Source organism: Rhamphochromis longiceps, linkage group LG5 (assembly GCF_057381845.1).
Source record: "Rhamphochromis longiceps isolate RC_006_pf linkage group LG5, R_longiceps_female_GT1.1, whole genome shotgun sequence".
Lineage (NCBI taxonomy): Eukaryota > Metazoa > Chordata > Actinopteri > Cichliformes > Cichlidae > Rhamphochromis > Rhamphochromis longiceps.
Genome location: NC_140561.1, coordinates 21,313,283 through 21,336,337, shown reverse-complemented (window position 1 = coordinate 21,336,337; position 23,055 = coordinate 21,313,283). Strand labels below are relative to the sequence as shown.

At 38.9% G+C, this 23,055-nt stretch overlaps 1 protein-coding gene across 2 annotated transcripts; it reads left to right on the top strand.

Moving 5' to 3' along the window:
* Window positions 1-16,192: 16,192 nt before the first annotated feature.
* oxtra (oxytocin receptor a) lies at window positions 16,193-22,367 on the top strand. 2 transcript variants are annotated; one of them, XM_085407936.1, is made up of 2 exons: window positions 16,193-17,102; window positions 22,027-22,367. In XM_085407936.1, the coding sequence occupies exons 1-2, from the start codon at window positions 16,193-16,195 to the stop codon at window positions 22,302-22,304; spliced, it is 1,188 nt and encodes a 395-aa protein (XP_085264062.1). In that variant the 3' UTR covers window positions 22,305-22,367. The 2 variants fall into 2 exon arrangements, with proteins under 2 accessions (XP_085264062.1, XP_085264061.1); XM_085407935.1 differs by having other exon boundaries at window positions 16,193-17,120; window positions 22,054-22,367.
* Window positions 22,368-23,055: the final 688 nt, after the last annotated feature.

Genomic DNA, 23,055 nt, shown 5'->3' with positions numbered 1-23,055 from the left:
AAATCTTTTTTTTTTCGGTACCGGTACTAGTTTTATTTTGTTGTATTTATCCGCGACACCTTAAAGGCCAGTCCGTGAAAATATTGTCGGGCATAAACCGGTCCGTGGTGCAAAAAAGGTTGGGGACCGCTGGTCTAAAGTATCCACTCCCTATTCCCTAGTAGTCTCCTTTGTGCTCCTGATTATAAAGAACTGGAACAAATTAGTAAAGACATGTCCCTGTGTGGGCACAATAAGAGGGCATAATGGATTTAGAAATAAAAATGGTGGACTTCCTTGTTTGGTCTGAATTGATGCATAGTACCCAGTTCTGTCCTTCAACAAGAAGCACCTTAATTGCTAAAATGAAATGTCCAAAGTGGATGCATAGAACTGGAAAGCTCCACAGAGGAACGTGTTGTGTTTTTAGATGAAGCTCAAGGTAAAGCAAGCAGTGCTTGCTACTACACAGAAGGCTCTCAGAGTGGCTTGGAGCTTGCCAGTGTCAGCACTAAGATGGGCCCCAGGGGTCCAGGCCTGTCCATAAAGGTTGCTGTGTCCCCTCAGCTGAATTTTACTAACATACTTTTACAACCAAGTAAAACTAAATCCTAAAATTTGATAATGAAAAACTTGAACACCCAGTCCTATTCGAGTCATACTTTGGGAATTAATCCCCATATGTGTCTTTGGAACCAAAAAAGTCATTCTTCAGCTTGTGCAGCTAGTTTAAAAGCATGATCTTATTCAAAAAATGGCAGAACAAATGGAAATGTGTTGAGTTTATCTGCTCTTAGAGTCAGTTACCGCAACTGTCCTGGTGAGTGATGAATTCATTGATCTACTTCTGCATGTCGAGAAAATGTTTCTCCTGTTTTGCATACAATGTCATCCGTTACAGATAGCTTTGTAACTGTGGCTACATTCCTCTATGAGCATATTATGTGTGCGTGATTGTATGCACACACACATTGTATTGTATTACATCGTATTGTTACACATATCAGTTCATTATGAGATTTAAAATATGTTGTTTATGCTTAAATTAGTTGATTTGATTTGTGAATTTAGTGAACCAAATGCTTGTCAGGTTGGCTGCCTGTGCAATCCATGTGCTCGGGTGCTGTTCATAGAGCTAGCTAAGCTAGAATGAGAATAAAAAGCAATGATTGTCGGGTCATGCCATGGGGTTGTAACCACAAACTGTACCATGATGTCCTTTTCTTTCATTTAGCATCTGGCATTTGTCATCTGGCTAATTAGCTTATCACCTTCAACAGTGACTAAAAATGTCCTTCTGGGGCTAGGTACCACATGCTAATGATATTTTGTGGGGCTACACATTAAAGAAAAGCATCCAGAATGAAAACATTAAACCTGCCTCATCTATTAGCTGCTTAAGCCCTGTGCAAGAGCAGGAAGCTTGATAAACAACATTAATCTAGTAATTTAATGGGATAGGGGTTTGTTTTTGGCTAAAGGTCAATAGCCGCTGTGTGAAAAATACTGACAGTTAATTGAAAACATGATGAATTACTATGTAAAGGGACAATAAGGACATCAACTTGCTAAGAGGCAGGTGTCCTACTGAGGCAGATGAACCAGGTATCATGTAAAGTATGGGACCCTGACATGCATCTATTTATAAAGCAATCAAAGATCCAAGTTGTCCTTGCTTTCTCGCCACCAAAAACAATTTCCAAACCACTTTGTTAAGACTGAGAAAAGCTATGAATTGTAATTCTTTACATTTTAGAGAAAAACACCAATTGCAGGTTTTTGTTACAAGGATACTCACTCTTGGTTCTTTAAAGTTAGGGAGTCTAATTGCATCTGAGGGTACACATTAAACAATGCAGACATATCAGTGTTTTAAAGCCTTATGAGTTAATTCCAGCAGTGCTGTTGATGTTTGAGTTGGCTTTTGCTCGACTCCATTCTGCTCTGGATTTTCTCTTTTCGAATAGAAGATAATGAAGGGAAAATGATCTGAAAATTATGGGCATAATAGACCCTCGGCTGCTCAAACTGAAGACAAAATCTGACACTAATGCAGGCTAAGCATGATCCTCAGTCTTGCTCTTAATGGGGTGATAGAGTACTTACTGATAAGCTAATAATAGCTTTCATTTGGTAAGAGGATTATGTTTTGTTTCAATTAAATGGGATTATTAACCTCTGATTCTATTCTCTTTGGTGTTGGGCAGGATGATGAGAAAAAGTTCACTTTCATGATTGCTTCCCACTGTCTAACAATAACTTTGTTACGCTCATATGACTGCTGAACCATGAAGCTTGGCTGGGTAGAGGGTGCACTAAGAAACTTGTGGCTCTTTGAGAAAGTTATATAACTCTCAGTGTAAATGTAATTATCAGTAAAATTAACTTAGCTGTCTCTTCTTGGGAATATTTAAACACTTTGCTGTCAGATATTTATTTTGAAGTCTCGGGATGAGCATTGACACCATTGCCCTCTTGTTTCGGTGGCGCTTTCTGTCAAACTGCTCATTCGCTAATGACTGCTCATTAGTCAACCGCTTGTGGTTTCATAAAACCAATAAAGCTCCATTTTGGAATATAGTATGAGCAAGATTTCCAAAACAGACTTAATTTTCTTATTCAGTATGAGCCAAACTGAGTGACTGACACACACTTTGGTGGCTTTCAAAGAATGCAGGTTTAAGAAACTTGTGCATTGACTAAGTTTTTCAAACCAGGAAGCTTTGTCCCTGCTCTATACAATTTCAAGAGGTCAGTAAAACTTCTGTAACTACATTAACTCCCTTGTGCACACATTAACATTAGCCATTGGTGAGCTCAGACCCTTTTGGGGGGGGTGCTCAAGCACACCTAAATTTCATCTGAACCCCTCCTAAAAATAACATTGTCTTCTAATGGTTTTTTCCCCAGTTTCTATGCTGTAGATTCTGTTTCACCGTTGCATTTACCTTTTGGTGACTGTACAAGGACGATACAGAGGGTGAGAAGGTGAGAGCTGGGTGACCATAGCAAAAGGAGAGAAATAAGCATGAGTGGAAATGTAGTCTGAGGTAAATTAAAAATAGCAATAATACAATATTTAAACATTTGGCCTCTATACATAAAGGCCAAGATTCAAAAATATATATAAAAAACAAAAGCAGTCCTGATTGGGCTGCTGCAAATGTAAAACCACAACACACTTTAAATAAGCAAAACTGGATGCTCACTTAATGACTATGGAAAAAGAATTTTTAGACAACATATGTAACCTTCAAAAGATAATAAAAGCAAGCCTGTATGATTTATATCTCTTTTAAATTCTCAGAAGCTTCCTATTTTTTAGTTGCAAGCATATAAAGTCAAAAGAGACGACGCAATAATTTTTAAAAGTTTCTCAACCCGATCAGAAGATTCTGTGAAGTTCTTAGAACGTTGATAGTATCCCTCGAAGCTTTGCGGTTTATTATATCCACCTCAGTGTTTATTTTGATTGCATTAGATTATGGATTTGTTTACATTGTTGCTGTGTACATTTCGTGTTCGCTTAGTATTGCATTTCTGTATTGATATTGCTGTTCCCCATGACCCTAAATCAGATAAGCAGTTAAGAAAACGGCTCAGTGAATAGATTTTGTTGTTTGAACTATAATAAACTTGTTTTTCCCGACAGGTTGGTGTAATTTGTCGTTTAAGAAACCAATGAACTTGAACCTTCCGCTTTGCACTTAAAAGCGGAAGCAGCACAAACACCTAAAAGTTTAAAAATGCACAGACACGTTCACGAGACACGAGCACGTCAGCTCTACTGATGATTGCTGGCTGGTAGAAGGAGTAATCTTTCATTTATACTACATTTACATTAGAAATGAGAAGCTATTAGGTATTAAATCCAATGATGTAGTTTTTGTTTTCTATTTTTAGGGTATTTTTTTTGTCCCATGAAGCCATATTATAGACTCCAAAACCTCCAAGATACACCAATACACAAACACACAGAGGATAACAAACAGTCCAAAGGCCACCGGCCAACTGGTGTATTTGGAGGTAATGGTCCGAGAAAGGGGACTTACCAGTTGTTCAAAGAGCTGTAATTATCCTCCCTCACGTACGTCTCAGTGCCAGTAGTCTCAGCACAGTTTTCTTGCACAAGTCTGTGTCCGAGGTATTTTGAATAATTTAAAAGAAACACCGGCTTTACCCAATGCCACCAAATCCTGGTGTTTCATTTCTGAGGCTGTTTGAGGCAACGAACATAAAATATCAACCCAGTTATATCAAACAAAGAGAGGAAAAAGAAAAGAAGTAAATATTTTTTCAGTCCCATTTTCAGTCACGTTGCAAATATCAGTGGGAAGGATTTGTTTTTGGCTGCACATTATTAGAAGAGCACTACCTAAATATGGGCAAAGAAAGAATTACTGATCATTTATTCTGATGGCGCGGCAGGTGCATGTGTGGTGGTTAGTCTGTGATTGCCATAAACCCGACTCTGCCGTTCGCTCCATTCACTAATAACAGACTCTAAACACTGTCACACTGAAGCTCTGATGTATTGTCAGTGTGTCTAACACTCAAACAGTGACGCCCTTGGCTGCGTCTCAGTATTGCTGCTCCCGTCACAGCCTTGTTTTTCCTTTGCTTTGTATGGAACGCCAGGACTGCCATAATGAATTAATTAAATACACCATTAAATAATTAATTAAATGTGTCAATTAATGAAATGTGTCAATAATTAATTAAAATGTGAAATACATAAATAATTAATTAAATGTGTCAATAATTAATTAATTAAATGTGTCAATAATTAATTAAAATGTGAAATACATAAATAATTAATTAAATGTGTCAATAATTAATTAATTAAATGTGTCAATAATTAATTAAAATGTGAAATACATAAATAATTAATTAAATGTGTCAATAATTAATTAATTACATGTGTCATAACTATTTATTTAATTAATTAATTCCAATTTTAATTAATTATTGCCACATTTAATTAATTATTTAATGGTGTATTTAATTAATTCATTATGGCAGTCCTGGCGTTCCATAGCTTTGAGGTCACGGTGTAAATGGAATAATGTTATCTGTCGTGCCTTTCACAATTTTTCCTTGTTTCAATGCTTGTGAGTCAAATATTTGCATGTCTGAGGAACAGCTGCATGAAGTTAATATAAAAGTTTGTTAGAATATCTGAGGTTATCAGAATATGTGCCATACTTCAGCAAACCAGGCAAAATAACTGAACAAAAACAGTAGTTGTAGATTTCTGTCCTGTAATGTTATATACCATATTGCACCACTAGAGGGTGGTGTCATAAAAAAGTGGGAAAAAAGTAGCGTCGAAAAAATTAAGCTAGTTAAGATGGCGAACTGATAAACTTGTATGTAACACCATGCTGTTGGTCATTAATCAAAATTAAAAAATTAATTAAATTAAAATCTTGACCCCATAAAAGGTGTTAATTTGACTAGTTTTAGATGTAAACGTTACAATGTACTTTTTTATTAGAGGTGCAGTAATTAGCAGTGCTGGATTCATACACTACAAAGGTGAGTTGTAATGGTTGACACATCATCGTTCATCGTGGCCATGCCTTTGATTCATCTCACCAATAAAAGCAAGAGGAAAGAAAATACAGTTGACTGGTCATAAAGATAATAAGGCGAACGCCTCTGCTTTTATATACTAAGGCACTGCGCATGTGGAAAAAACAATTAAGTTTATCTGACATCATCCATCCATTCTTCACCCTTTCGTGACAAGAGCCATCTGTAGAGATTCCATAATCACAGTTTTCTTGGCAAACAGGCCAGATGTTATTTGTGGATTTTGTCGGTAGCCTGAATCGAACAATGTGTGTTTCGTCCAACAAACGCGAAGCTGGAATTGGGAAGAGTTAATGTTCAGTTGTTTGCTTTTTTTTTTTTAAATTCAAGATCCTGTAAATTCCCTTCAGAGCGGGCAAACCCACATGTAAGTAAGTTTTCCAGACACACTACATGAGGTCTTATTGTTTTATTGTTCTATAAGAAGATGTCTTTTAAAATAGCCTGAACTCAGGAAGCTCCTGTAATGAAGTAGGGCATTTCCGCAAAGCTGAGGCCCACATCAAGAACTCTGCATGCAATATCGTACAACAAGTCTGTTATCCAACAAGTTCCAGCTATCGCAGCTCCATGTTTGAGTGAGAGATGCCTCGAGCTGGTGTGATGCATGACTTAGTTTGCTTGTTTAGACAATCTATCAAGCCACCAACACCCATGGCTGTAATCTCAGAAATCACTAACGTCCTCTCCTCTGTGAAGGTAACGTTTCTCATGGTTTAAGTGACATTAGCATGCAGAATATATCTTACTCCCACTGAGCCAGGAGTGGCAGAATCCCGCAACACTTTAGAGTGCATTGTTATGCTTTTACATGCATCGAATGACACAAGATCACCCAGAGGAAAATGACTGAGAACATCATGATCTGAGTTATTACAAAAGCAGCAGGAGCCAAAAGTATTAGCGAGCAGATTCCTTGCATCCTACTTCAATAGAAGTTTGAGCCTGAACCTTGTCTCTAATTAGATCTGTCAACTGAAAGCCCAAGATGTGTGGGAACAGCACAGAGAAGTGCTGAGCAAGTGGAATCAGTCATGAGGATGGGATACATATGCTGAATAGGTTTTAGTGGGCAGAAAACGTGGAGACCAAACTTACTTGTTTTAATGAGGCTCGATGTGATCACAGCAAATTTATCAGCACTTCGGAAAAAAAGCGTTGCCTGCGTTTACTATAGCTCCAATGTCCACAACTATCTGTAAACTTATACTGTTTTTACAACAGTTGTCTCAGTGCCAGATCAGCTGTATGTCTGTACAAACAGAAAACATCTGTCAGCTCACTCCGCCACATCTTTCTACTGTGACATGGGAAATTCACACCACAGTGGAACGAAGACAGGCTGAAAGGTAAGAAAACAAATGCAGTACTATCCGAATAAAATCAATCAAAAAAGTAATATAATGTTTAAGGCACACACAAAAAATCTTAAACATGTATCCACCTTTGTAAAAGTTGGATATATTAATTATATTAAACACTTAGCACTATATGAGTGATTTTGTGCAAACATTTCTGCAAAAAGAGATCAGTACTTTAAGTTTTAAAGCCATGATTTGTGTGTAAACTTAAGATCCTGTAAATGTATAGTTCTAGTTATGTATAGTATAATACAATATACAGTACCGTGCAGTCTAGAGCTAACCCTCATGTCTTTATATTTTGCTTCCAAAGAGTGGCCATGAGCAGTAGTTTTCTCTTTAGGCAGCGGGTGCAGTCTTTACACCTGACCATTTTCAGAGGAATGTTTTTTTTGTTTATTAAGACACTAAAAATTGGCATATAAATTATCTAAGCATAAAAAAAGGCATCTGACTCAAGGAATGAACCGGTTTTAAAAATTACACAATTTGACATGAAAATAGAATTTTTGCACCAATAAGATGACTTGCACAGAATTATTAGCCAAAATCTTGGTATATCTCAGCATTGTGTGCAGTGTCTACTTAAAAAAAAAAAAACAATGAGGAAGTTGGACAAGTGGAGGAGAAAAGAATAAGTGGCAAACCTAAAAAAAAAATCTAAGTAATCTAATCTAATCTAAATCATGTAAGAGGGAAATATCCAGCAAAGACCTGAGCTAGGACCTGAGACATGCATCTGGACCTGAAGCTGAAACATCTACTGTTCTCAGTGGTAGGGTGTTGACAACAGCTCTGATCAAATGATTAATGCAATTTTTTTTAAATTGAAATTGTCATAAATATGTACAGGAGGAGGTCAAAAGAGAGGTCCAGGAGCCAGAATTGGCCCACTGGATGTCTTTAGAGTCACACATACAACCTTTCATACTACACAAGAGTAATCAAGTAACAGATAATCAATTAAATGAGAGAAAAGTTCCTTTTCTGTTTGTTTGTTTTGATTTTACGATCTACTATAAAAATCTGACTTTTTTTACAATATGTACAAACATACAAACGTTCTGCTTTATAATAACAGGACAGTCTGGGTAATGAGCTGCCAGAACTTTTTCTGTAATTTACAATTTGTGATTTTTTAAAGTCCAAAGAGTTGTGCCAACAGATCTCTGTCATTAACTAAGTAGCATTTCTTTGTCTTGTATAAAAACTGAGACATGCCGCTAAAAGCGCACTTCTTTTTTCTTCTGTTGCTTTTCTCCATTCTGGCCCATTTGAAAACAAAGTGAGCTGTATGTGGCCCACGATGTAAAATGAGTTTGACATCCCTGGTCTACAGCCATCTGTAAACATGGTGGAGACTCGTGGTCATGGTTGAGAACTGCGTTTCAGCCAGTGGTGTTGGAGAGCTTGCCAAAACTGATGGAATTAGGAAACATCTGATTGGCAGTGGCTTAATTTTTTACCATGACAATGATCTCAAACAAACTGCCAGTGCAGTACAAGCATACCTGGGTAGAAAAACACACAGTGGAGTACTATCAGTCATGAATTGGCCTCCACAGAGTCCTAATTTCAACATTATTGAAGCAGTGTGGGATCATCTTGAAAGAGAACAGAACAAAAGGCAGCCAGCATCCAAAAAAAGAGCGTTGGATGCCGTTCAAGAAGCCTGCTGAACTATTCCTGAAGACTACTTAAAGAAATAACAAGAGAGTTCAGGTTCAAAGGTGTTAAAGAAAAAAAAAGTGGTCATAGCAAATATTGAGACTTTTGTAAAGCGCTGTACATTATTAGGAAAACCTGAGCAATATATTCAATACAATAGCACATTCACAAATGTCTTAACACAGTTTATAATGTTCAGATTTTTAAACAATAGTGTGTATTAGTGAGGTCATAAATGGGGTGCTGTACTGGGGAACATTTTATTTTACTCCTGCTTGTGATGCAATAAATGTCTGCAAATGAAATCACTGCAGTTAGACTATGTGAAGACCTTTTATTATACGGTATTCTCTGTAGACCAGTCAGCTGTAATTTGCCTCTGAGCTGAGTCTTTTTGAATTATAACATTGTACATAAGATAAGATAAGATAGAACTTTATTAATCCCTCGGGTGGGTTCCTCTGGGAAATTCGACTTCCAAAAAAAGCACAGCAACGACCAAAGTTACAGTTACAGAACTGTTATTTTATATATATATATATATATATATATATATATATATATATATATATATATATATATATACACATATATATATATATATATATATACACATATATATATATATATATATATATATATATATATATATATATATATATATATATATATATATATATATATATATATATATATATATATATATATATACATACACATACACACACACACACACACACACATATAAATACAGAGACAAATATAAATAAAATATACAAAGGGGATAAATAGAATAAATAGGAATAAAAAATAAAAATACAAGTGAATTGCACATTTCAAGTATTGAGTCTATTGCACTGTTGACTATTTACAAAAAGTATTGCACAAGGTATTGTACAGTGAGGTGCAGAGGCACTACAGCTTAGTTGTTCCCCCCTCCTTTGTCCTCCTGTTTCCCCTCCCTCTCCCCTCCAGAGAGGAGTTAAACAGTCTGATGGCGTGTGGGACAAAGGAGTTTTTAAGTCTGTTAGTTCTTGTCTTGGGGAGAAGCAACCTGTCACTGAACAGACTCTTCTGGTTGTTAATGGCCGTGTGCAGAGGATGCCCAGCATTGTTCATAATGTCCATCAGTTTCTTTAATGTCCTTTTCTCTGCCACTGTCACCAGAGTGTCCAGCTTCATGCCGACCACAGAGCCAGCCCTCCTGATCAGTTTCTCCAGCCTGGATGAGTCCCTCTTTGCTGTGCTGCTCCCCCAGCACACCACAGCATAGAAAAGTACTCCAGCAACCACTGACTGGTAAAACATCCTCAGGAGCTTCCTGCAGATGTTAAAAGACCTCAGCCTCCTGAGGAAGTACAGTCGGCTTTGGGCTTTTTTATACAGGTGCTCTGTGTTGCATGACCAGTCCAGTTTATTGTCCACCCACAGCCCGAGGTACTTGTACTTGTTGACCACCTCCACCTCCTCCCCCTCTATCTGAACTGGCAGTGGACCTTCTCTGGACCTCCCGAAGTCCACAACCAGTTCCTTAGTCTTTGAGGTGTTGAGTTGCAGGTGGTTTGTGTGACTCCATGCGACAAAGTTCCTCACCAGACTTCTGTACTCCTCTTCTTGATCATCCCAGATACACCCCATGATGGCCGTGTCATCTGCAAACTTCTGAATATGGCATAATTCAGAGTTGTAGCAGAAGTCAGAGGTGTACAGGGTGAAGAGAAGAGGGGACAGCACAGTTCCCTGTGGTGCTCCTGTGCTGCTGACCACTGTGTCAGACGTGATGTCCTTCAGCCTGACGTACTGTGGTCTGTCGGTGAGGTAGTCGGAGATCCAAGCGACCAGGCAGGGGTCCACCTCCATCCTGTTCAGTTTTTCCTGAAGCATACAGGGCCGGATGGTATTAAAGGCACTGGAAAAGTCAAGAAACAGGATCCTGACCGTGCCTTTTCCCCCATCCAGGTGTGAGTGGGCTCTGTGTAGGAGGTACAGGATGGCATCCTCCACTCCGACACCCGCCTTGTATGCAAACTGTAGTGGGTCCTGGGCATGTTGTACCTGTGGTCGGAGGAGGTTGAGGAAGAGCCGCTCTAGAGTCTTCATAAGATGTGACGTCAGTGCCACCGGTCGGAAGTCATTCAGCTCATTGGGCCGGTTCTTTTTGGGGACCGGGACGATGCAGGATGTCTTCCATAGGGCGGGCACTCTCCCCAGTCGCAGACTGAGGTTGAAGACTCGTTGTAGCGGCTCCCCAAGTTCAGCAGCACACGCCTTAAGCATCCTAGGACACACCTTGTCTGGGCCTGCTGCCTTTCTGGGGCGAAGCTTCCTGAGTTGCCTCCTGACCTGATCCACTGTGACACTGGGAGATGTTTGGGAGGAGGGGAGGGGGGGAGATGTCTTGCTGCTGAGAGAGGGATTGGAGGAGGGGGGTGTCATGGTGTCAGGAAGGGGGGGAAGCGAGGGAGGCAGGAGAGTGGGGAGAGGACTCTGTAGTGAAGGTGAGGGTGAGGGTGGGGGGGTTGTGGGCTACATATGCAGACTTAATTTGCCATCCTGTTCTCCTTCATCACCCAGACACGGGTAAGTCCTTATGCAAATCCCCTCCAATAGTTTCCAATGAATTTTTTCCTTTAACGTTGCTAATATCAGGAAATTCTAGACCATCATATTTTCCATCTGTAATCTTTCTTACTTTCCTAATGTTTCCATGACGGTCTGTCCTCACCACAAGGAACCTGGACTCTGAGCCTTGTCAATTTTTCTCTCTTCATGGGAGGAAAGATCCGTCTAACACTCTGCTCTCTGCTTTGTCACACAAGCCTCTAACTGTTGCAGCCTTCTTTCCTTTTCAAACAATCAATCAAGCACCAACTTCGAACCAGATTTCCTGCTGCTTAGCACTCGAAATGCATTCACAATTATCCACACCTAGTTCAACCCATAAGCACCACTTTGATGATTTGTTGCTTGAATTTTTTTCTATTTTTGACCAAAACTACACAAATTAAACGCTAAAACACAATCAACGAATAAACCGCACACAATACCAGTGTCACATTTCAGTGGCCTCGCCTTTAATAGATGCTCAACATGAAGCTGTGTTCTTCAGGCAGCCTGCAGCTCAGACTGAATCTGTGCTTCTTCCTCACATCAAAAGGCTTCATGTCACCTGAGCATATAACAGAATTAACAGCATATTAGGCTGCCCTCGTGAAGCCAACTGTTTCCAAGTTTAGCACCAGGGGGTTTACCCGAATTGAAAACAAAGAGAAAATACCATTGAAACATTTTTTTTTTTTGTATTTTAAGTTTAAGTTACAAGCATTACGGAGCTACAGACATTGACGCATAATAAGAAAATAATTTGTTATAACAGTTATTCTGCAAACACAAAGGTGTACAGTAAGGTTGGCTCGCTTTACGATTTGCAGGGTTTTATTATTTCATGCTACACCACAGTTGCTTCAATAGACACTAGCCAGAACATGTTTTTGTTAATATGTCCCGATGAGGACCAATCTGTTCTCAGAATGAGCACCTCTACCTGCAGACAGAAACATAACAGAAATGTATTTTATCTTATTTATTTTGCCCCAGTTTGTTGAAAATTGAGTGTTTATTGAATCTTCTGGTGTTTTTTTTTAATAAATTAAATATCATTTTGTATATGAGTTTTAATTTGCATATATTTCCTTTTTTGTGCCTTTTTTCCAATTTATTGGTTTCAAATGATATATTTTGCTAATTATTTAGGTTTTAAAGGTCCACACTGGTCATGTAGAAGACTCAAATACTCATGTATGAAATATGATATACTAGTTGTTAAGGGGTTAAAATCTGCATTTGTCATTGTTACTATGGCAATGGCTTTTAAATGGAATAACTTTTTGGGTGTACTGGATTTATTTAACACATCCCTGAAGCTAAGATTACTCCTCTACATACGTCTGTTTGCACAAATATCTTTTACATCGTCTGCCTTTTCCGTAACTCGCTTATAAGGCCCAGACTTGGCAGTGTGGCTTCAGCCTTTCTCTGTTGTCAGATAGCAGCGAGACAACCTCTGACAAACCATCCCCTTAAAGCTTCGCAGCCCTGATGGACTAGGGATGTGCTTTTCATTTTCAGAACCATTTTGCAAACATTTCTCACTTTATTCCACATCTTCTTCCATGAAACGTTTTAGCACTCATCAAACTTTCTGCAGAGCTGCAGATCGTGACGTACTGGATGTACTAAACTTTTCCATTTTCACTTCTGCTATATTGGGACAATTTCTCTTGCTATTCTGTTATTTTCAGACCTCCCCTCTTTCATTACTTGCTGACTCACTCTATGCGTCTCACCAGAGATCTAGTTAACAACCACATTAAATATTTTCACTGCAGATTGCACAGTAGATTCAATTCATCGTTACCCTTCTTTTCTTCTTTATCTTCTTAATTTACAGTCGCTGCTAAGCCATCTTCTTTTTTTTACATAACTGCTTTCAAACTCCGGGGTGCCTCTGCCTTTTTCCAAACCAAAAACCACAAAAGTGGGAAGGACCCTGTGGCATAGATATATTTTCCCACAAGGCTTTCAAGGCTGTGTTGTTGGAAATGTAAACAGCGTGCAGTAGCAGACAAATCCTATTTTTCAATAAACTCTATCAAATAAATCACATAAGAGCATTTTCATATGTTTTTTTTTTAATGTGGTCATGAAAAAAGCAAACCTCAGGACTCATTAAGTGTAATCATCTACACTCTGTCGGTTTCACATGGTTAATGGTGTATATTATTTCTCTATCACAGAGAGTGGCACACATTATTTAGTATTTCACATGATGTTTAGCACAAATCCTTCTGTGTTTTTTCTTTTTTTGTCCTTTCATTTCTGCACTAACTCTCCAAATTAATCTATAACAGTTTTCATGTTGATGTAGGACTTGCGCAACACCCTTCACGCTTAAGTAGTATTAATCACCATTGTCATTTGAATCCCTAAATCCCAGTGCAGTGCTGCTCTTGGCAGCACATGTAGGAAGAAAAAAAGAAGTATATGTACAGAGGAATCAGGCCAATGTAACACATGGATATGAACATTTTAAAGGCAAATGTCTTCTTGTGATGGCATCAGCCACACAGGGGTAAATCAGTCCATTTTTTCACCTTATTAGTTTGCTTTGCAGTTTTCTTCATTAATATAATTCATTAATCATTTGGTTAAACCTAACACTGATATTATGAGGCGCGCACATAGTAGCATTGTGTGGTTTTTCTAAAATGTTTTGTTATATTAATTATGTTTCTCTTTCTTTGAGTTACCTGGGTTTGGGCGGTGGCTGTTTCCTGTCTGGGTAAAAGGTGTGGCTGAGGACTCTGGGAACAAAATGCCTGCTCAGCAGGACCAACCATGGGCTTACCAGGAGCAGGGGTGTTTTAGGTTTAGTTAGGTTATTCTGTGCTTAGTTAATATTAGTGTGTGTTTTTGCTTTCCCCCCTATTGTGTGTAAATGGTTTGGCCAAATCATTATAAAAGCTACTCTCACGTGTCTTTGTAATTAGGTCAGTTTGTGAGTTAAGTTGTGTCTCACTTTGTTTTGTTTAAGTTTCTGGAAATTACTTTTCGTGGAGTTATATTTAGTTGACCTCTTTTATGGGCCTGCTAAGTATGTTTTTGAATGTTGTTAATTCTGGACTTTTTGATGGTTAAAATAAAGAAAACCCTTTTTGAAGATACTTTTTTTGCCTCTGTCCTCTTTGCTTTGGCTGCTTGGTCCCTCACACTTATCCCCATGTGTGCGGGGTCATCATTCTGTCTTCCTTTATTATATATACACACATACATATATATATACATGTATGATTATAGAAAGAAGAATAAAAGAAGAAGAATGCTGGTCACATAAGCAAAACCAGTGTTATTCTTGTCCTACTGGACAGTTTAAAGTGACCCTTAGAAAATCAGGAAGACATTTCCAAAACTTAAAGCAGCCGAGTCATGCATCTGGTCTAAGATGCCTTTTGATTCAGGCCAATAAAAAGCATATGCTGAGAGCACCAAGGTGCCTTTAAGAATAGCTCTTTGTCAGGTCTCAGTGCCTCTCCTAAACAGCTTGTGCTTCAGACATTTCATATGCCAGCCAGCATTTCCTCCCATTCATAGCCAGATCAGCTTCAAAGGGTGAAGATGATGTCACAAGACTGAAACTATTACCATTTATGGCGTGCCTTATAAAAATGAATTGCTTTCTTTTTCTTTTTTAAATGTCATTTCATACGTACAATCAACACGTTTCTGATTTTAAGTTATACAAATGTGTTTTATGGTACAATTTTTTTTAAAGTTATTCACCCGTATGTGCCTGCACTCACATTTAGCCTGTGAATGAGCTTGTGTTTATTAAACACATGTTTACTTTTCTAGCTGTTCCAAAATTTGACTCTGGGTGTCTTGACGTCAGGATCCCTTCAGGTCTCCAGCAGAATAAAAACATATTTCACTCTGACTTCCCAGGCGGTTTCAAAATATGAAAACAGCTTAATATATCTTCTATATCAGACTTCAGTTTGGAGCTAGTGTTTTCTTCATAGCTTTCTTGATATTAAATCTGACAACAAACAATCTTCATCAATGAGAAAATCACGTCTTAAAACCCACTTTTATTCCTTGGCTTTTAACCTCAGTGAGACTTAGTTTCTTTTTTAATGCAGTAGTTATTTAATTAATGATTTCACTCTTCTTTTATTTGTTTTTTATTTATATCTCATGTAATTTTATTTTACAGTTCCAATGTACAGCACTTTGTGTCAGCTGTGGTTGTTTTAAAGTGCTTTATAAATAAAGTTGATGATGATGATGATGATGAATGAGGCTGGTTGGTTATAAAATGAGCTCCGTGATTTATTGCAGATCTGGAGGAGAGTTGGTCCTCCGAGCTGCAAACACCATCGACGTTACTACTGAATAGTGCATATAGCCACCTAGTGGTAGTGTTGGTGATGAGTAAGGCTGTTGTCTGTTTTTACTGAACTGGGAATCTTATAATAGGGGCTTATGCTGTAGTGCCGGTCATTCGGATTCTTACCACAGATCATGGTGGAGCTTTCCATTTCTATAGCTTTTCGCCCCTCTCTGTAACATTTTAATTTGCAAGCCTTAATCTTAATTTTGAAAACAGATGAATGTATATTTTCAAGACCACAGCCTCTTAATTGAGAAAGAATGATTTTTGTTTTGGGATGTTACTTTGACCAGTGAGATCCTTATATTTTAGATCCTGTTGTTGGTCGCTACTATTCCCTTCTTCAGCTGACGTTTCTTTTTCAATGGACTTTTTGTGAACTGTTCTATATGATTTAGATAAGTGGAAACATTTGCTTCCCTCTCACACTCATATCCTGCTTTCAGAGGGGGAAATGTATGGGTGATTGAGATTCAAAGAACGAGTTCCTTTCTTTATTATTAAGGAAACATTTTTGAGCAGGGTTATGTCTTGCCACTGGTGAGGACTCACGGAAGACTTAAAGACCCTCCAGGTGACTCTTTCAGCTATTGCATGACTGCACAACCCTGACGCATCTGCGGAGGACGAGACTGCAGCAATGGAAAGTATTTCAAATGAAAGTGACATTTGGCAATTCAATGAATCTTGGAGGAACTCGAGTCTCATTAACGGAACCGGTGGTTTGAATCAGACAAACCCCTTGAAGCGGAATGAAGAAGTGGCGAGGGTGGAGGTGACTGTGCTCGCCTTGGTCCTCTTTCTGGCGCTCGCGGGTAACCTGTGCGTCCTGTTGGCTATCCACACAACCAAACACAGCCAGTCTCGTATGTATTATTTTATGAAACACCTGAGCATCGCCGATCTGGTTGTGGCGATATTTCAAGTTCTCCCTCAACTTATCTGGGACATTACATTTCGGTTCTATGGACCAGACATCTTGTGCCGGTTGGTGAAATACCTGCAGGTCGTTGGGATGTTCGCCTCCACTTATATGTTAGTTTTGATGTCTATAGACAGGTGTTTGGCAATTTGTCAGCCCCTCCGTTCTTTGCACAGGAGAAAAGACCGTTTATATGTCATATTTTCCTGGATCCTGAGTCTGCTCTTCAGTATCCCCCAGATGTTCATCTTTTCCCTGAGGGAGGTTGGCTCGGCCGGGTCAGGGGTGTATGACTGCTGGGGCGACTTCGTGAAACCTTGGGGAGCCAAAGCTTACATCACATGGATCAGCCTTACCATATACATAATTCCAGTGGCCATACTGAGCATTTGTTATGGGTTAATAAGCTTTAAAATATGGCAAAACTTTAAACTGAAAACCAGACGGGAGCAGTGCATAAACCTGACGCCTAAAACCACCAAAAGCAACACACTGGCCCGTGTAAGCAGCGTAAAGCTCATCTCCAAGGCGAAGATCACGACAGTGAAGATGACTTTTGTGATCGTGGTGGCTTACATCGTCTGCTGGACCCCCTTTTTCTCAGTTCAGATGTGGTCTGCGTGGGATCCAGCAGCCCCCCGTGAGGGTAGGATCAATGTTTAAGTTTAATAATATGCCAAGTGCGCGGCAGTGCGCAAAGGATATCGTGCTCCACGCGTCCTTACGCACTTACATTAATTTAAAACATGCTATTCCCATCACTCCTTTACGCACCATCCACACAGTATTTACAAATGACAATAAAATATATTTATTTATTTATTTATTTTTAATCTGTTCCTCGTTAATTTGTGCACCAGAGCTCGAGTTAGTTGAAACAGACTGAGAAAGAAAACACAATTTAAGCCGTGCGTGCTCGGGTGCTTCGTGCCTTACGTTTTATAATGACTCAAAGAAAACCTGGTTCTGTTTTTACTAGAACGGCAAACTGTACAGGGTGGGGTAAAGACTGGGTAGAGGTCTTACGGTGAAACAAACGCAAAGAAAACAAAACGAGGAAAGATGTCTGTGAAGGTTCTCAGTCATCCAGGTCATCGTAGTCAAAAACGAGGAAAGAGTTTCACATAAACGTTTGGAAGCGCAAAGCCAATGTGAGATATTCACGTGATTTTAACAAAATTACCATTAATATCATTACCACTGATGCACCTGGGAGTACGTAATTAAAAGGTTTAAATGTGTATTGCCATCCTGTGACTGGCACATTCTAGGCAGGAAACCAGTGAATTCATTTTACTGTTTTCAGTAATGTTTTCTCATCTCATAATACACGTTTTTGCGGTTAGAAACATCAGGGCAAAGCAGAGTTTTTCAAGTTTCTTTTGAGCCTCCCTGCACTGCAGAGACTGAGTGATTGCTAATCATTAACCAAATTAGTGTGCACCACCACGCGCTCAGCAGCTTTCATTTGCGCCGGTGGGGTACACTGACATTTAGCCACAATGGCCACTAAACAGCCATCTACTGCATTTGGTCTCAGTGTGTATGGATCTGCGGGACTGTGTCCACACCCACTCAACATCATAAGCTTTAACGAGTCACAATACATTTGCACATCTGAGCGACATTCTTTAAGCAGAAAAGATTAAAAGCACATATCTATCACCTTGGTGATTAAGGAAATTAAATTTCAGCCATTAACCCGAGAGAGTTGCAAAATAATGTGCTTGCATCTCATTGTGAGTAAAAATAAACAGCCAAAGGGCATTGCAAAATCTGTTTGTTTGTTTTTTGTCACTAAATCATGTGTTCTTTAGTGACCATGAAAAATGTGTCCTTTTCCACACAGCACAATAAGATAAAAGAAACTGTCATGATGCCCCCCTTAGTAAATGGGACACATTCTCTGGTGTTACGGTTCTTTCTGTTCTTCTGCTTCTGTGGGTTTGCATTAAAGGGTTCGGCTGACCGGAACTTCCTTAAGCTTCATTGTTCACACCAGATGTTTATACTTACACTTAAGTTTTAAAATAAGAGGCTTATTGCTCGATAGTTTGCTGAAAAGGCTAATTGGTGTAAGGGCACCGTAGTCAGCGTCAGAGAAGCGAGAAAAGAGTGCTTGATCCTGTGAATGGAAAATGAAGTGATTCATTTATTTTCTTTTGCAGAAGGCTCCATCAGTACAGGTTGATGATTGAAAGTGAACAGCACTCAGAAAGGGCAGAACTGGCAGTGACACACGCCAGTGTTCATGCACAAAAGGCAGACAGGAATGCCATCCATGTGTGCGTGTGCAGATACACTTTTCCTTTAAGTCATAATAAAAAAATTTTACGTTAACCCAGACCAGACTGCTTAAGAAACAACAGGAAGAGTCAGTTCATTTAATATATGTTTTAAAAAGAATCAGCAAATGGTTGTCAGTTTTCAAATGGTTTAATCATTAATTTCTTTAATCTAATATTTGGTTGGGATACAAGGAGATGACAGATTGTGCTTTGTATTACACTGGACGATTAGTAAGGATCATACAATGGATTAGACTTCCCTAAGTTTCTTGTAGATGTTTCACGTCTCATTTGAGAAGCTTCTTCAGTTCTAAGACCAAATTATGGAGAGTCCCAGGTATTTAAGCCCTAGTGGGAGTGTCCCTTAAGAGGGTCGTTGAATCATTTGCCTCATCACATGAGCCAACAACATTGTCATGCCTTATGAAGCAGGTTTATCAAGAGAAACTCAGGAGAATCTTCTCCAAACACAACATCCCAGTGCACTTCCGATCCAGCCACACACTCAGACAAAACTGGCTCATCCCAAGGACAAAACTCCCAAACAAGCTAAACAATGTAGTGGATTCTGTGCAGTGCAGCGTGGAGTGCTCAGACCTCTACATTAGAGAAACCAAACAGCCTCTCCATAAATGCATGGCACGACATAGAAGAGCCACCTCAACAGGACAAGACTCAGCTGTACATCTGTATCTAAAGGACAAAGGTCACTCTTTCAAGGATGCTATTTTTCACATTTTGGACAGAGATGGTTTGAAAGAGGAGTAAAAGAAGCCATTTATGTCCACTGTGAACGACTATCTTTGAACAGAGGGGATGTCTTATTAAGGAACAACTCCGACTAAGGCTTAAAATTTGGGACTCTCCACCATTTGGTCTTGTAACTGAAGAAGCTTCTCAGATGAGAGGTGAAACGTGTTCAAGAAACTTGACGAAATCCAGTCACTTTTCTTTCCAAGCTCCTTAGACTACGTTAAGCCAAGCAGCTCCAGTGCAGACAGCACAGTGATATCCATCTTCTCTCGCTTAGCTTGCAAAGAAACCAAAGTATTCCCTTGCTGTCATTTGAACAAAGCATTTGTATGCTGTATATGGTTGTGCAGTATACACACATTTAGTGTATGAATATGTCCTCAAAGCTAGTCAGTCTTTTTCCAAATTCCTCCCAAACTACTGAGATGTCAGCGTTATTATTCATGTTAAGGAGACAGGACCTTTCACAGATGAGAATTTGACCATTTTTAGCACCTGGTTAGGCTTATCAAGGCTATTTCTGGAAATGTCATGGGATACTAAAATGTCCCATTCCTCTCAGGTTTGCTAGAAGGACATCAGCAGCATCTGTGATTTCACATTTAACAGCCAGACAGATTTCATTATGTAGAGGACAAAAACAGAAGAAGGTTAAAGCCTGAGTCAGACACTCACAGAATCACCCCACCCCCCCAAAAAAAACCAGAAAGAAAATTTAACACAAACATCTCCCCACTGAGCCTGCTGCCCTCAGACACCGGCTCACACTCTATATACTATTGATTAAGAGCTTGAGGAACACAAAGCCCCATTGTTCAATCTCCAAGTGTTACACTTTTTAAAGGACAAGATGTGAAGAGAAAAATGCAATTTACTCATAAATATCACATATTGTAATAATCAAAATGAGATTACTGCTGATGTTTGTTTGCCCACAGGAAAAAAGACTCAGCATTAGGTCATCTCAGTAATGAATTGCTGAGAAGGCTATTATCAGTTGTGGCAGCCAGACAGATGTACCACCCAGGAGATGATGCTTCTTATTCTTTTCATTTGCTGAGTGATTTATTATTTCCTTGTGAAAGACACCAGGAGCTAATTTATTAAAGCCTTTTTGGGAGTAGTTCCTGATATTATTCAGCATCAGTGCAGGCCGTGCTCTCACTGCTCTGATAATAAATGTCTGAAAACTGCTCCAGCTGATATTATGCTCTGGCTGTTTCACACACTATTGCTCAAATCGTAACATCCATGACCCTCTAAAAGGAGTTCTTTGAGTCATAAATCCAACCCTTAATGGCTACCTTTAATCATGCATGTGACTTTCACACCCTTCCAAAGAGCATTTACATTGATTTTTTTCTTTCTTTCAAGCTTAGAAATTGTCATTAAAGACAACATGAAAATGGGAGGAGCATAAACACACTGAAGAAAAGATCAGCAATCAGTGAGATGAGGTTAAATACAGGGTGTAAAGTAATTAGATATATTCCATACATTTGTTAAATGTCATGTGAAAGGTGTAAACTTCATTTTGCACGCTTCTGCAGATTACTTAGTGTAAGGTATCATAATGACACTGCAGGGGAGCCATTTTCACTTCTCTTATTCTAACTGTTCCTCTTTGCAGGAATTCCCTTTGTTTCAGAAAGTCATCACTTTTCTTCTTTAAATAATTCACCATTTCAATTCTTTGTGTTGTATATTCCCCCTTCTCACTCTGCCAGCATCCTGAAACAGGAGCTGTTTTCAGCAGGAATGCATCTCCAGGAATATGTTAAATGTGTCGGCACAAGCAATTTTATTTTTATTTTTTAAAGGAAGCCAAGCAAAAATTACAGATGACTGCAGGTTGGTTTAGTCTGTGGCTGTCATCATATCAAATTTTTTACCCCATCATTAACTTTATTATAAAAAAAAGTATCTTTCAGTTTGTAAGTTTGTTTGTTTGTTTTAGCAAATGAATTAAACTCATAATATGATGATATGAAGGAAAATGCACAAAAGATTTCAAGAAGAAAAACTGCAGATATTTCAATATTATCAACACATCCTCACCTCCAGCTGACTGTCCCCCCTGAGTCTTGTTCTGTTGATTTCTTCTTGTTGAAAGGGAGTTTTTCCTTCCCACTGTCGCCACGTACTTGCTCATAGTGTCTGATTGTTGTGCTTTTTTCTCTATTATTGCAGGGGCTTTACCTTACGATATAAAGTGCCTTGAAGTGATTGTTTTTGTGATTTGTCACACTATAAAAAGAATAGAATAGAATTGAACATGATATCAATATTTATTTTAAATATCACACAGTTATGGTCAATATCAGTGTAACACGGTACCTCATAGGCTTTTGTGAGACATGAAAATATCCACTGTGAAAAAACTCTACTGGGATAAAGACAGCTGTACCGCACTGTCAGCCAGTCAACAGCATCTTATTTGCTAGAATACAAAATTTCACAGAGTAAACAAGCTGCCTTTCAGTCCAGACTTGGCATAAATCTTTCATCTTTGTAACTTTTCTCTCTCCCCACACGCAGCCATGCCCTTCATTATCTCCATGCTGCTGGCCAGCCTCAACAGCTGCTGCAACCCCTGGATCTATATGTGCTTTGCCGGGCATCTGTTCCAGGATCTTAGGCAGAATCTTTGCTGTTCCACCCGCTACCTCAAGTCATCCCAGTGCCACTGTGAGCGTGACTTTAACTCCAGTCACAAGAGCAACTCTTCAACCTTTGCCATTAAGAGCACTAGCAGTCAGAGGAGCATCACACAGACTTCTACCACATAAGCCCCGGGCCCTCCATTCCCTTCCTTGCGCTGTGCCCTCAGCCTTTCACTACGTGCTGTCGACCATAAAATATCCAGCAGTTTGATTTCTTTAATGCCTCCTCACTGATGCTTGATGTTTAGAAGTGGGAAGACAACAAAAGTCTTAATTTTTTTTCTGTTTTATATCAGAGTGAAGTGGGAAAAGAATTGTGATAAAAGGAAATCTTCAGCTGAGTATTCCTAGGGGGTAAAGCGTTGCTCTTTAAAACTCACAGAGAGATAATCACAGACTAAGCTGTATCTTCAGCTGATTTTTTGTTGTATTTTCTTCTTACACTTTTCATTTTAGATGTACAGTATATGTTTGCAATGCAGAAAAAGTACAGTCTTTACAAAGCTTCTAAGCGCCGTCAGCCACAGCATGGGTTCAGTTAGTGTCACCAGCAGAGCTTCTGGATCCTACTTGTCATGTTGTGTTATGATGAAATTGTTCTTCTGTTGTAAATACTGCGCACCACATTGTTCATTTTGTCACATTTTCAGTGGACTGCATACCTGTAAAACATGTAAAATGTTACTTGAGTTCTTGTTAGATGTGAGATGCCTGTCACTGGTAAATATTTTCAAAAAACATATTAAAAAAATAAAGAATGAAAGCAACCAAAAATACACTTATGATAAAATTATTTAAACACAGCTGGTTAGTTTTCCTTTCGCCTCCTGAAAGGAGTCTAAAAAGATTCTTGGCATAACATTCAAGTTGGGAACAT